Genomic DNA, 15481 nt, shown 5'->3' on the forward strand with positions numbered 1-15481 from the left:
TCCACAGGTACAATGGGAATTATGTATTGGGGGCAGATGTTCTCTTTCACAAGCAAAATTTCACTGGTTGTTTTTTCTTTTCTTTTCTCTTTTGTTTCAGGACTTGATTTCATTGGGGTTGAGGGGTCAGATTATCCCCGAAAATTTGAGACTGCTCCTGGTATGATACATCCAGGCGCCTAACTGCCCCGGATAATTTTACAGATTTTTATGAACTGAAATATCTGTGGATATGTTTTTTTTTTTTTTTTGTCTTTCTGCTATTTTTCCTGCCTTTCCCTTTCATTTTTTTGTGTGCTCACTTTCCTTCCTAAACACTTATTGAGTAAATTTGACATTGATTATGCTTTATGCTACGGGAACGGAAGCCATAATCTGTTGAGGGCATTTCCATCTGAACTAATCCTTGCTTCCTTAGTGTAGTTCCTTTCCTTAGCCATCCTTTCAGTATAGGAGAGCATTGAGTAGCTATCTGCAGTCTTCCTTTCTGTCCCAGTTCTCACACAAAGAGCCTGGAACCTCAGGATTGTTGGTCATTTAACTCACTTAAGTCTACTTAGTGAGGGACAGAAGAGAAGGATGTCAATGGGGAGGAAGAAGAAAATCACCAGAAAGGGAGAAGAATGTGAGTTCTAACTTGTATGAAATAGGACTTGGATTTTGAAGGACGTTGTCATTAATAAGTGACATATGAGGAGTTTTTATTTTTTTTGAGACATGAAGATTTTTTTAATTTGCAAGCAGAGAGAATGGGCACACCAGAGCCTCTAGGCCCTGCAAACAATCTCCAGATGCATACACCACTTTGTGCATCTGCCTTTACATGGGTCCTAGGGAATCAAACTTTGCTCTTAGACTTTGCAGGCAAGTGTCTTAACCAGTAAGCCATCTCTTCAGCCTGACTTGGGAATTTTTGAGTTAGAGTCTTGATATGTAGCCAGGATGACCTCCCTTGATTCTTCTGCCTTGGCCTTCTGAGTGCTGAGATTATAGGCATGCACCTCAATTGTTTTATTTTTTTTAAATATTTTTATTTATAAGCAGAGAGGGAATATGAATGGGTAACTCAGGGCCTATTGCCAACTGCAAGTGAACTCCAAATGAACTTGCAATTTTGTGCATCTGGCATCTGGAGAATTGAAATCAGGCTGGCCTGTTTTTAAAGTAAGCAAGCATGTTAATTACTGGGTCATCTCTCCAGCCCTTTTTAAAAAAATTAATATTTATTTTTTATTTTATTTATTTGAGTCAGAGAGAAAGAGGGGGACATGTCAGGGCTTGTAACCACTGCAAAACACTCCAGGCATGTGTACCCCTTTGTGCATCTGGCTAACATGGGTCCTGGGTAATTGAACGTGGGTCCTTTGGTTTTCAAGTCATCCCTCCAGCCCAATATATATTTATTTTGAGAGAATATGGTCACGCCTGGATCCTGCTATTGCACACAATCTCCAGATGCATGTGCCACTTTGTGCATTTAGCTTTACATGGGTACTGGGGAGTTGAACATGGCTAATTAAGCTTTAGCACCTTAACCACTGAGCCATCTCTCCAGCCTGCATCTGGCTTCATGTGGGCACTAGGGATGGCACCTTGGTCATTAGGCTTTGCATTCAAGTACTTTTAACTGCTGAGCCATCTCTCCAGCCCTCCCCTTCATTCTTTAATTCTTGTTTGAAAAATTCTGCATTTGGAGAGAATTCTTACTGTGGCTTTTTAGTATAAGGGAAGAATTCTGTTTCTCATAAAAATTCTTGATCCAGGGACTGAGTGGTTAAAGGTACTTGCAAAGCCTGCAGCCCTAGTTCAGTTCCCTGGTACCCACGTAAAGCCAGATACATAAGAGGGTACATTTGACTGGAGTTCGCTTGCAGGGGTGGGAGGCCCTTATGCAACCATATTCTCTCTCTCAAATGAAAACAACAAGCCAGGTGTGGTGGTGCACACCTTTAATCCCAGCACTCGGGAGGAAGAGGTAGGAGGATCGCTGTGAGTTCAAGGTGACCCTGAGACTGCATAGTGATATCCAGGTCACCCTGGGCTAGAGTGAAAGAAAAAAAAAATCAGCCTATGTATCGGTTGTATTGTTGTGGTTTTTTTTTTTTTTTAAATCTATTTATTTGAGAGAGAGGGGGGAGGGAGGGAGAGAGGCACAGACAGAGAATTGGCATACCAGACCTTCCAGCCACTGCAAACGAACTCCAGATGTGTGTGCTGCCTTGTGCATCTGGCTATGTGCATCCTGGGGAATTGAACTGAGGTCCTTTGGTTTTGCAAGCAAATGCCTTAACTGCTGAGCCAACTGTCCAGCCCTGTTTTTGGTTTTCTGAGGCAGGGTCTCACCTTAGCTCAGGCTGACTTACAATTCACTATGTAGTCTTAGGGTGGACTGAATTCATGGTGATCCTCCTACCTCTGCCTCCCAAGTGCTGGAATTAAAGGCATGCACCACCACTCCCAGGTTCAAATAAATAAAAATGTTTTTTAAAACAATTCTCACTCAGATTCCTTACAAAAAGACATATATGTATTCTCTCTTGTTTTTTTGTTTTTCGAGGTAGGGTTTCACTCTAGTCCAGGTTGACCTGGAATTCACTATGTACTCCCAGGGTGCCCTCGAACTCACGGTGATCCTCCTACCTCTTCGTCCCAAGTGCTGGGCTTAAAGGCATGTACCACCACACCCAGATCCATATTTGACTTTTAACCTCAGTATCTTCCTAAAAGCAAAACTGTGTAGCTTTCCTTATAATTATCTACTTAAACCAGTGAGATGTATGAACTTGATTTGGGCCCGGGTATGTTTTTTAATTCATTTCTACTAGCAGATAGGTCTCCGTGTCATAGGTTTGTTTTCAGACCTACTCATTCTGACTAACCATCCTGTGCAACTTCGTGTGCTTCTCTGCCACTGTTGTCATCTCTTTAGACTACCTAGGAATCTGTATGCCTTATGCCAACTAAATTCATGTTCTTTGCATGCTCTGATTTGAATTGGGTGCTGTTACTCAACTGTATGGCTACCTAGGCAAAGCTGAGTGCTTCACTGTTATGTTTGGAGCATTGAGTCTTGCTGGGGTAGGGGTGGGGCGTGCGTGCGTGCGTGCGTGCGTGCGTGCATGTGTGTGTGTGTGTGCGCTTGCGTGCACACGGGGCTATTTAAATGTTTCTTCCAACTTCCAGTCTGGCTGTATGACAAAAGCTGAAAGTGGCTTTGAAATCATAATTTTATTAAAACTTTGCTGCTCTGAGGTATCTCATTCAAATCGGAGATTTCCTTCTGACCTAAGTTCTAGTCCATGCTGTTGACTGCTATACTAATGAATGCCAAAATGTTTATTCATCAGTGTTGTTTGAACATACTTGGTGTCAACACTCAAATTATTTTGTCACTATGCCTTTATTCCCAGGTGCATGGAGGACTGCAACAGAAGAGTGGGGAACTGAAGATTGGAATGAAGATGTAGGTATTCCAGTCATTCATTTAGTGCCTTCTATTCCTGAGTGTGTGTGTGTGTGTTTGTTTTTACATTTATTTTCATGCTCATTTAAATGGGCTAAAGGACTCTTGTCACTACAAACAAATTTCCTGTTCGGCTTTACATAGGTGCTTGAGGAATTGAATCCTGGGCCATCAAACTTTGCAAGCAACAGCATTGAACAGCTATGGCATCTCCCCATCCCCACAAGTGGTGTTTAAGGATAGAGAATGGATGTTTCTACCCTTCAAAATACACCCTTAAGATTCTGACCCTGGGGCTGGAGAGATGGCTTAGCAGTTAAGATGTTTGCCTGCAAAGCCAAAGGACCCAGGTTCGATTCCCCAGCACTCACATAAACAAGATGCATCAGGTAGTGCAGTGTCTGGAGAAAGATAGGAATGCTTTAAAAAAGAAAAAAGATTCTGACCCTGGGCTGCAGAAATGGTGTATTGGTTAAGGCACTTGCATGCAAAGCCAAAAGCTTGATTCCTCAGTACCCAAGTAAAGCCAGGTGTACCAGGTGACCCATGCATCTGGAGGTTTTTTGAAGTGGCTAGAGGCCTTGACACTCTGTTATTTTCTCTCTCTCTCTCTCTCTCTCTCTTTCTCTCTCTCTCTGTCTCTGTCTCCTCTCTCTCTCTCTCTCTCTTTCTCTCTCTCTCTGTCTCTGTCTCCTCTCTCTCTCTCTCTCTCTCTCTCTCTCTCACACACACACACACACACACACACAAATAAATAAATACATATTTTTAAAAAAAATATGCAAAAACAACTAACCAACAACTCAAAAACAGATTCTGACCCAGAACTTTATATATCTAAAATAGTGTTCTGGGTCAGAATATTCATGTATGTTATATGAAGGAGGCGGGGTATCAACAGGACTCTGGAACCACCCACACTGTGGAAAGTACAAGTGAAGTTGTGTAAGTCTAACATCTATCAGGTTTACTATAGGCAAAGATGGTGATTGAGTAGGACACCGAAATGGAGTTAGGGCTGAAAATGCAGCTTAGTGGTAGAGCACTTGTCTAGGTGTATGCGGACCTATTTCCAGCACTCCAAATCTGGAGATACAGGTCAGCAGTTAAAGGCACTTGCCTGCAAAGCTTGATGGCCTGGCACCTCAGTATCCACATAAAGCCAGATGCACAAAGTGGCATGTGTACCACTGGATTTCCTTTGTAGTGGCAAGAGGCCCTGGAAAATCCCCTTCCCTCCCACTTGCAAATACATAGATATTTTTTAAAGTTGAACTTCGGGGCTGGAGAGATGTCTTTAGTAGTAAGGTGCTTGCTTGCAAAGCCTAATGGATCTAGGTTTGATTTCCTAAGGATCCATGTTAAGTTAGGTACACAAGGTGGTACATGCATCTGGAGTTCATTTGCAGTGGCTACAAGTCCTGGCTTGTGCATTCTCTCTTGAAAAAAAAAAAGTAAAGATGGGCTGTAGAGATGGCTTAGCAGTTAAGGCATTTGCCTGCAAAGCCAAAGGACCCACGTTCGATTCCCCAAGACCCATGTTAGCCAGATGCACAAGGGGCACACGTGTCTGGAGGTTGTTTGCGGTGGCTAGTAGCCCTGGTGTGCCCATTCTTTCTCTCCCTCTTTGTCCAATAAATAAAAATTAAATATTAAAAAAAAGTAAAGAAAAGGAATTAAATATTAGATAGGCAGGTAGTAGGTAATATATTAACAGCTGTTTGTGGCATACAGCTGTACTTGGGGCCATTTACTTGTCTGGTGCTAAGTCCTTTAATGGTTTAGCGATAGATGCCGAGTGAGAGTTACAGTGCCTAAGCCTTTATTGACTTGATGCCCAGCTCTGATTATATTGTTACATTGGTGTGATGAGTATGTGTACAGTGGGATGCCAGTGTCATTCAATTTGGAGGATTCATAGAGGAGAGGCACGAAAAGAAGCTGAATTATTTCAGTGTTACATGAAAAGAATTTTGTTCAGCCTGTCGAGATGCTTCAGCTGTTATAGGTGCTTTCTTGTAAAGCCTGCTGGCCTGGGTTTGGTTCACCAGTCACCAATGCAGGTTATAAAAAAAAAGGTGACATAAAAGCCAGGCGTGGTGTCACACACATTTAATCTCAGCAAGTGAAACTCCCCCTATTCCCCTCCCAAAAAATAAAGAGACATGAATGTCTGGTGTTTGTTCCCAGTGAAAAGAGACCTTTAGCACATCCATATTTCCCATGTGAGCATGTGCACACACACATGCACATAAAGGTTATGATTTTGATTATTTTGGTAGGGTTTTGTTCTATTCTAGGATGCAGTGGAATTCACTATGTAGTCTCAGACTGGCCTTGAACTCAAGGTTATCCTCTTACCTTGGTCTCCCCAGTGCTCAGATTAAAGGCATGCACTACCACACCCACCCAGCAAGTGAATTTTGCTCCTTCCTGGTTACAATCAAGTTTTTGAATGTAAATCATGGTTTTCGTTGATTGTGGATAAACCTATTTCAGTATCTTTTCTTTTTTAACTTAGAGATTTTATTAGATTAAGAGAAGGAATGGGGAGAATGTACAGAGAGTTTCTGCCCAGGAGAAGGAAGCAAGAGGCAAAGCCCACCTATAGACCCAAATTGGGGAAATATATAGGTTCTGAATGGGTGTTGTCAGTATTCTAAAGTCTAGTTTTAGCTAGAGAGATAGGTCAGTGGTTAATGATGTATGTTTGCAAAGTCTACCAGTCCACGTTCTACTCCCTACTTGCCATGTAAGGCAGATGTACAAAGTGGTGCGTGTATCTTGAGTTTATTTGCAATGACAATATGCTTTGGCACTTTTTCCCACTTTAATAAATAAATTAAAAAATACTTTATATAGTTAAACAAGGTGATTTTTTTCCTTAAAGTAAAATTATCTTACCCAGCTATCTTGAGTGTAATTTTAAGTCAGACAAGGCACAGTGTAGATAGGAGGATCTCCATGAATAGTGTGAGCCTGAGGCTACAGAGTGAGTTTCATGTTGGCTTGGGCTAGAGTGAGACCCTATGTGAAAACAAACACCACCACCAACAACAACAAAAGAAACCCAGGGCTGGAGAGATGGCTTAGTGGTTAAGCCGTTTGCCTGCAAAGCCAAAGGATCCTGGTTTGATTCTTCAGGACCCACGTAAGCCAGATGCACAAGGAGGCGCATTTGTCTGGAGTTCCTTTGCAGTGGTTGGAGGCCCTGGAGTGCTCATTTTCTCTCTTTCTGTCTCTCTCCGCCTGTTTCTCTCTCTCTCTCTCTCAAATAAATAAATTTAAAAAGAAAACTCAGTATAATAAAGCAGCCGTAGTGCAAAATTTGTATATAGTTAAAATTATTAATGAAAGTGGGTGTGGTGGCACATGCCTTTAATCTCAGCCCTTGGGAGGCTGAGGTAGGATCACTGTGAGTTCAAGGCCACTCTGAGAGTACATAGTCAATTCCAGGTCAGCCTGGACTAGAGCAAGACCCTACCTCCACATCCACAGTGGCCCATGCCTTTAATCCCAGTACTCAGGAGGCAGAGGTAGGAGGATTGCTATGAGTTTGAGGCCACTTTGAGATTGATGTGAATTGCAGGTCAGTCTGGACTTGAGTGAGATTCCCACCTCAAAAAACATAAAAAGGGCTGAGATGTGGCTTAGTGGTTAAGGCACTTGCCTGCAAAGCCTAAGGACCCAAGTTTGATTCTTCAGGTCCCACATAAGACAGATGTGCATGATGACGCATGCATCTGGATTTCATTTGCAGTGGCTAGAGACCCTAGCATGTCCATATTCATTCTCTATCTCATGTGTGTGCTTCCAACTCTTTCTGTCTCTATAAATAAAAACAAAAAAAAAAAAGTAATGAAAAGATCTTAGCCTCATACCTGCTTGAGCCCATAGTGCTCAAAAATACCAGAGATTTACTTTTTTTTTTATTTTTTTTTTATTGATCATGATTTTCCTTCCACTGGAGGAGAAGAATAGCAGAAGATAGTAGAGATGGGAGTTGGGAACCTATAATGGGAAAATTAATGGAATTTTCTCTTTATGATGAGCAACTCTAACCTTTCTCTGAGATGGGGTCTTCATATGATGATGTGTGTCCATTATACTTTGAGTTCCTTGATTGAACTTTTCTTTGAGTAAAATCATTGAGCTTCTGCCGCTGAGCTAGTTTAAAGATTAATCCATTGAGGTAGGGTTTCATTCTAGCACAGGCTGACCTATAATTCACTGTGTAGTCTCCGGGTGGCCTTGAACTCAGTGTGATCCTCCTACCTCTGCCTTCCGAGTGCTGGGACTAAAGGCCTGCGCCACCACGCCCTGCTGATAGCTTTTCTTCATGGGGTTTTCTGTTTCCTTGGTGTTGAATTTACCCACATCTTTAGCCACATTTCTTTCTTTTTTCTTTTTTTTTTTTTTTTTTTTTTGGTGGGGAAAAACGAGGTTTATTTTGGCTTATAGGCTTCAGGGGGAAGCTCCATAATGGCAGGGAAAACAAAGACATGAGCAGAGGGTGGACATCATCCCCTGGTCAACATAAGGTGGTCCATAGCAACAGAAGAGTACGTCAAACACTGGCACAGGGAAACTAGCTATAACACCTATAAGTCCACCTCCAACAATACACTGCCTCCATGAGGTGATAATTCCCAAATCTCCATCAGCTGGGAACCTTGCATTCAGGAACACCTAAGTTTATGGGAGACACCTGAATCAAACCACCACAGCAACCCTACTTTAAAAAAAAGTTAATCTAAGAGAGCTTTAGCCACATTTCTGACTATAGCCTTGCTGACAGCAGGAGTAACTAGTTTCTCTTTTTCCAGCTTTCTGAGACCAAGATCTTCACTGCCTCTAATGTGTCTTCAGTGCCTCTGCCTGCGGAGAATGTGACAATCACTGCTGGTCAGAGGCAAGTGTGGTAAAACTCAGCATCTTTTCCCAAAGACATTGGCTAAGTTAGCTGTAAGAAAGTTTCACTGACACACATACTACAGAGAGACTACAGAATGAGTTCCAGTTCAGCCTGGGCTAGATTGAGACTCCGGGGAGAAAAAAAGAAAAGGAAAAGGAGCACTGGCCTTTACAGACTCCCATGTATATAGTAATAATGATACTAAGTTCTTCAGTTGATTGAAAAATACGAAAATCATTACATGACTAATCAGTGTATTAAATAGAGGTTAGTACATAATTTTATTTTTATTTATTTATTAGAGATGGAGGGAGGGAGGGAGAGAGAGAATGGGCACACCAGGGCCTCTAGCCACTGCAAAGGAACTCCAGATGCAAGTGGCACCATGTGCATCTGGGTTACGTGGGACCTGGAGAATTGAAACTGGGTCCTTAGGTTTCACAGACATGCGCCTTAACCGCCAAGCCATCTCTGTAGCCCTAACACAAATTTTAAAAGAGCCCTTTAACTGAGCATGTTGTGTATGCCTGTAATCCCAGTGCTTGGGAGGTCACGGTAGGAGGATCATTGTAAATTCAAGGACAGCCTGAGATTACATAGTGAATTTCCAAGGAGGCCTGGGTTAGATGCAAGATTCTACCTTAAAAAAAAAACAAAACAAAAAACAAAAAACCAGACACCTGGCCTTTTAGTTGTATACATCAGTCTGTCTCATTACGAGCACTGACTATAAATTCTCTTTTAAGTAAGCCAGGGAAAGAAGGGTGAAGTTAGAGGTAGAAATTTTTCTTTCTTTCTTTTTCTTGTATGCATGTTTGTAATGGGTGTGTTTTTAGGTAGGTATGTGTATTCTAGCTTGCACTGGAGGGCACTCCCCTGCATTGACCAGAACAGAATGATGTCTGATTTCTGTTCCATCAGCCTTCTGTCTGGTCTTGTTTTAAGGCAATCTCTTAAAGAGTTTGTGGGGCTCCAGCAATCTCAGATCTCTCTTTGCCTGTGGGACTTGGGGTTACAGGCTTGCTTGGTCTAGCTGTTCACATGGGATCTGGAGATTCAAACTCTGGGGGTCTCAGGCCCCTTCTGGTCCTCATGCTTATACAAGAAACCCACTTAAACCCTGAGCCAAATCTTCAGCCTCTTTTCATGTTTTGTTTTGTTTGAGTTTTTGTTTTGCTCTTTTTCAAGGTAGGGTCTCACTGTGGCTCAGGCTGACCTGGATTTAGTCTCAAGGTGGCCTCAGATTAAGGGCAAGCGCCACCACGACTGGCTGTTTTTTGTTGTTGTTGTTTTTTGAGGCAGGGTTCATTCTGTCCAAGGCTGACCCAGAACTAACTCTGTAGTCCTAGCTGGTATCAAATTCACAGTGATCCTCCTACTTCAGACACTACCCCCAGCTAACAGTTCACTTTATTTTTTATTTTCGCTTTTGCTCATGTGTGGGGTGTGGGTGTGGGTGTGGGTGTTGTGGGTGTTGTGTAAGTACGCCTGTGTGTCCTTGTAGCACCCTGTACACTTGCCTGTGGCTGGGCTCACTTGCTAGTGGAGGCTAGAGTGCTACATTGTTTTTCTGCCTGGTCTTGTTTTTTTTTTTTTATTATCAGCTTCCATGATGATAAACAATATTCTATGTAATGCCCTCCCTCTTGTTTTTATTTATTTACTTATTTTGCGTGTTGGTCTCACTCTAGCCCAGGCTGACCTGGAATTCATTGTGTAGTCTCAGAGTGGTCTTCTGTTATGATCCTCCTACCTCTGCCTCCTAAGTGCTGGGATTAAAGGCGTGTGCTACTATGCCCAAGTGATAATGTTTTTGAATGGAAGTCATCTTTTACTGATTCCCCAACTTGTTGCTCCTCCCACTTTTTTCTTTTAAGTTTTTCAAGTTAGGGTCTCACTTTTAGCCCAGGCAGACCTGGAATTCACTGTTTAGTTTCAGATTGGCCTCGAACTCACGGCGATCCTCCTACCTTTGCCTCCCAAGTGCTGGGATTAAAGGCGTGTGCCACCATACCTGGCTTTCTGCTCCCCTTTTGAACTGGGGCTATAGGTATCTGTGCAGCTTGTGATCTATAGATTTGAACTTGGGGCAGTCTTAAGGCCCTCATCCTTGCACAGGAGTCACATTGAACCATTGAGCAATCTTCATAGTCTTTTACTTTTGAAACTAACTACCCTGAGTTGGCATAGACTCTATAGGTTGAGTGAGACCTCAGACCCTTAAGACTACTCCACATAAGAGGTTTGCCATTGAGGTGTGGTAGCACACACCTTTAATCCCAGCACTCCGAAGGCTGAGGTAGGAGGATTACCATGAGTTTGAGGCCACTTTGAGACTACATACTATATAGTCACTTCCAGGTCAGCCTGGATGGACCTAGAGCAAGACCCTACCTTAAAACCCCTCTGTCCCAAAAAAAGTTTGCTTGCCAGTTAGACATTCAGAGTTCTCCATGATCCATCTCAGGCTTGATAATTCACTGCATTTTTTTTTTTCTTTTTGGGCTGGAGAGATGGCTTAGCCGTTACGTTGTTTGCCTGCAAAGCCAAAGGACCTCAGTTCTATTCCGCAGGACCCATGTAAGCCAGATGCACAGGGGTCACATGCGCCTGGACTTCCGTTGCAGTGGCTGGAGGCCCTGGCACACCCATTCTTTCCCTCACTCTTTCTGCATCTTTCCTTTCTCTCTCAAATAAATAAAAATAAAGTTATTTTAAAAATATATTTATTTATTTATTAGAGAGAGAGCGTACATGGACACACCCGGGTTTCTAGCCACTGCAAATGAACTGCAGACACATGAGCCACCATGTGCATCTGGGTACTGGGGAATTGAACCTGGATCCTTAGACTTTACTAGGTAGCACCTCAGCCATTAATTCATCTCTCAAGCTTGCTATAATTTTGGGACTATTAAAGAGAGAAATAGGTTATGGAGTTGAGTGGGTTGTGTGTGTTCTTGGGGTTTACAGTCCTTTATATCCTTTTCAAGGTTCAGGATGCTTTGCTAGTAGTATTTGAAAGGTTTTTCTTTATTTGTTTTGAAGCAGGATGTTACTCTAGCACAGGCTGACCTGGAATTGTCTGTAGCCCCTTGAACTCTCTGGAATTACAGGCATGACTCACCACATTTCTAACAGACATGCCATCATTGCACCATTTGCTACATTTTGCCTGTCTGGCCAGCAGTGTTGCTTGCAGAGTCCTTTGCTGGTTAAGTATTGATGACCTTTTCTCCCTTAGAGGCTGCATAACACTTTGTATCACTATGTACCTATAACAATCTATGGTTTCTGCATGCTTGCCCGAATGCCTTCACATTTTAATATTTTTCAGCTAGTAAAGGACTAGGTTTTCATATGGCTTATTCATAATTTTTAAAATTTTGATTAACACTTCAATCATAAATTTTTTTGTTTTATAAAGAGAAAGCTAGGTTCAGGCATAGTGCTGCATTCCTTTAATACCAGCAGTAGGCAAAGCTAGGAGGATAGCTGTGAATTTGAGGCCACCCTGAAACTACAGTTAATCCCAGGTCATCTTGGGCCAGACTGAGACCCTTCCTCAAAAAACAAAAACAACACCAAAAAGAATGCTGGGGATGAATTCAGGTTCTTAAAAATGTTGTGCATTTGTTCTTCCCACTGAGATATATCTCTAGCTCCATATTAATTGTTTATTTGTAAAGAGAGAGAGAAAAAGAGTGAGAGAATGGCCACATCAGGGTCTTTTGCCACTATAAATGAACTCTAGATGAACATGCCGCTTTATGTGAGCATTAGGGAATTGAACCCAGATTGACAGGCTTTGCAAGCAAGTACCTTTAAGTACTCAGCTGTCTGTCCAGTCTATAGCCCCATCCACATATGTATGTATGTATATTTTGGTTTTGTTTTCCAAGGTAGGGTCTCAGTGTAGCTCAGATTGACCTGAAATTTACTCTGTAGTCTCAGGGTGACCTTAATTTCACAGAGATCCTCATAACTCACCCTTCAGAATGCTGGGATTAAAGGCATGCACTACCACACTTTGCCTAGATATATATACACACATATACATACACACACACACACACACACACACACACACACACACACACACACACATACTTTTTGTTTGTTTATATATATATATATACATACATACACACACACACACACATACACTTTTTGTGTTTTTGTTTTTCGAGGTAGGGTCTTACTCTAGTCCAGGCTGATAGGGAATTCACTGTGTAGTCTCAGGGTGGCCTTGAACTCTTGGCGATCCTCCTACCTCTACCTCCCGAGTGCTGGGATTAAAGGTATGTGCCACTGCACCCAGCTTGCCTAGCCCTTTTTTTTTTTTTTTAATTACACTACAGGTAACTTTGTAAGTTTTATAAAAAATGGGAGAATAACCTAAAACCAAAATGTCAGCATTCACTTGAAAATGATAGCATTCTGGCATTTGATTTTTGTTTTTGTGTATTTGAGACAATGTATTGTAACATAGTTCAGGCCTGCCTCGAAGTTGTTGCCCTCCTCCTATCTCGGCCTCCCAAATGGTGGGATTATAGGCAGACAATACCATACCTAGCTGGCCAGACGGACTTATATTTTAGAAGTTAAAATGTATTTAGTATTTAATTCATGGTAAATATTTCAAAATTTTTGCAAAGTTACAGCTGCTATATTAAAATTTCAAGCTGGGTGTTTGGTCCATGTTTATAATCCCACCACTTGGGAGGCTTAGACAGGAGGATTACAAGTTTTTGGGTAGCCTGGCTACTTAGCGAGACCCAGTTTCAAGAGGGAAAAAGCTCTAAGATTTGATATTTCATTAAATAAATGTCTTCACTGAGTAAAAAAAATTAAATTACCGTTACTGTTGGTTAACATCAGTAGAATTTTACGTATATAGTATAGTAGCTCTTAAAAATCACTTTTGGTATTTGAGTGTAGATAGCTTTTGCTTATGGATCTAATTAGAAGAAACATTAGATGCCTTCATTTTGATCTAATCCTTATTGGTGTCTGGTGTGGGGTTGTTGGAATGTTCAGTCAGTATTCATTAAGTTACCTTTCTCTCCTGAACTAGAATTGACCTTGCTGTTCTCTTGGGGAAAACACCATCCTCACTGGAGAATGATTCATCTAATCTGGATCCATCTCAGGCTCCTTCTCTGGCGCAGCCTCTGGTGTTCAGTAACTCCAAGCAGAATGCCATATCCCAGCCTGCTGCAGGAAATACGTTTTCTCATCATAGTATGGTAGGTAGGACACAAACTATCAGTCATCCCTTTGTCAAAAGACAAATGAGAACAAGTCTCAAGTTGCTTGATTTCTTTATTGTTGTTTGTTTTAAATTATTTGCATTTGAGTGTGTGTACGCATGAGTGTGCGCATGAATACATGCGCTTTTATGTGTTAGGGAATGGATATTATTTTCCATGTAAGATATACAAGAGTGAATAAGAAAAAAATAACTGGTTGACCTGGGCATGGTGGTGCACACCTTTAATCTCAGCCCTTGGGAGGCAGAGGTAGGAGGTTCGCCCTGAGTTTAATGCCAGTATGCGAATACACAGTGAATTCCAGGGTGGCCTAGGCTAGAGCTTCTGGGGAGGGGGGGCTTGAGGATAACTGATTAGTTTTATCAGGATTTTTTTTTTGTGTGTATTAAGGTTGAGGAGTTCATTAGTACACTAGTAGAAATCAGCCTATTTAGGAAATTTGATGGTTGTCTTGATTTTTTCACAAGATAAATAAGAATGGTATGCTTGGAAACTTGGAACTTTACCATGAATGATGCCATGTTGATTTTTTAAAAAATATTTGACTTTTATTTATTTATTTGAGAGAACAGAAGGGAGGAAGGGAGAGAATGCGTATGCCGGGGCTTCCAGTCACTACAAACGAACTCCAGATGAATGTGCCACTTTGTGCATCTGGCTTATGTGGGTCCTGGGGAATTGAACCTAGGTCCTTTGGCTTTGCAGGCAAACACCTTAATCACTGAGCCATCTCTCCTAGTGCCATGTTGATGTTGATTTTTTTTTTTTTTTTTTTTGAGGTAGGATCTCACTCTGTTCCAGGCTGACCTGGAATTTACTGTGTATCCCCAGGCTGGCCAGAAGCGCATGGTGATCCTACTCTCTCTGCCTTCCAAGTGCTAGAATCTTAGGCGTGCGCCCACACACGTGGCTCTATGTTGATTATTATTATTTTTAATTGAGACCGATAGAGAAAGAGGTAGATAGAGAATGGGCACAGCAGGGCCTCTAGCCACTACAAACGAACTCCAGACATGTGCACCCCCTTGTGCATATGGCTAACATAGATCCTGGGGAATTGAGCCTCAAACTGGGTTCCTTAGGCTTCATAGGAAAGCACTTAACCTTTAAGCCATCTGTCCAGCCCTCCATATTGGGTTTTGATAACGATCTTTTTGGGTCCACTCCAGGAGTTTTTTACAAAATAGTGGCTTTCTTTATTGTACTTTTTCTTTTCTTTTTTTTGTTGGTTCTTTTCAAGGTAGGGTCTCGCTCTAGCCCAGGCTGACCTGGAATTCACTATGCCATCTCAGGCTGGCCTCAAACTCATAATGATCCTCCTACCTCTGCTTCCTGAGTGCTCATTTTTAAATTTTTTATTTTTTAAAATTTTGTTTATTTTTATTTATTTGAGAGCGACAGAGAAAGAAGGAGAGAGAGAAAAAATGGTCACATCAGGGCCTCCAGCCACTACAAACGAACTCTAGATGTGTGCACCCCCTTGTGCATCTGGCTAACATGGGTCCTGAGGAATCGAGCCTCGAACCGGGGTCCTTTGGCTTTGCAGGCAAGCGTTTAACCACTAAGCCATCTCTCCAGCCCTAATTTTTATTTTTTATAATTAAATTCCATGATTGTAAACAATATCCCACAGTAACTCCCTCCCTCCCCCCTCTTTCCTCTTTGAAGCTCTACTTTCCATAATATCCCCTCTCCCCTCAATCAGTCTCTTATTTTGATGTCTTCATCTTTTCCTCCTATTATGATGGTCTTGTGTAGGTAGTGTCAGGCACTGTGAGGTCCTGGATATCCAGACCATTTTGTGTCTGGAGGAGCATGTTTTAAGGAGTC

General features: G+C 41.9%; 1 protein-coding gene across 28 annotated transcripts in view; it reads left to right on the forward strand.

The window, feature by feature from the left end:
- Window positions 1-15481, forward strand: part of Ubap2l (ubiquitin associated protein 2 like) — a 72027-nt gene that overhangs the window by 25924 nt on the left and 30622 nt on the right. For 15 of the 28 annotated variants that reach the window (XM_045138530.1, XM_045138541.1, XM_045138526.1 and 12 more), the window contains exons 9-12: window positions 101-160; window positions 3411-3463; window positions 8290-8375; window positions 13456-13627. In XM_045138530.1, the coding sequence (XP_044994465.1) occupies window positions 101-160; window positions 3411-3463; window positions 8290-8375; window positions 13456-13627 (371 nt within the window). The remainder of the gene's footprint in view (window positions 1-100; window positions 161-3410; window positions 3464-8289; window positions 8376-13455; window positions 13628-15481) is intronic. The other 13 variants (XM_045138548.1, XM_045138549.1, XM_045138550.1 and 10 more) reach the window with 1 other exon arrangement.

The sequence above is a fragment of the Jaculus jaculus genome, chromosome 19 (genome assembly GCF_020740685.1).
Source record: "Jaculus jaculus isolate mJacJac1 chromosome 19, mJacJac1.mat.Y.cur, whole genome shotgun sequence".
Lineage (NCBI taxonomy): Eukaryota > Metazoa > Chordata > Mammalia > Rodentia > Dipodidae > Jaculus > Jaculus jaculus.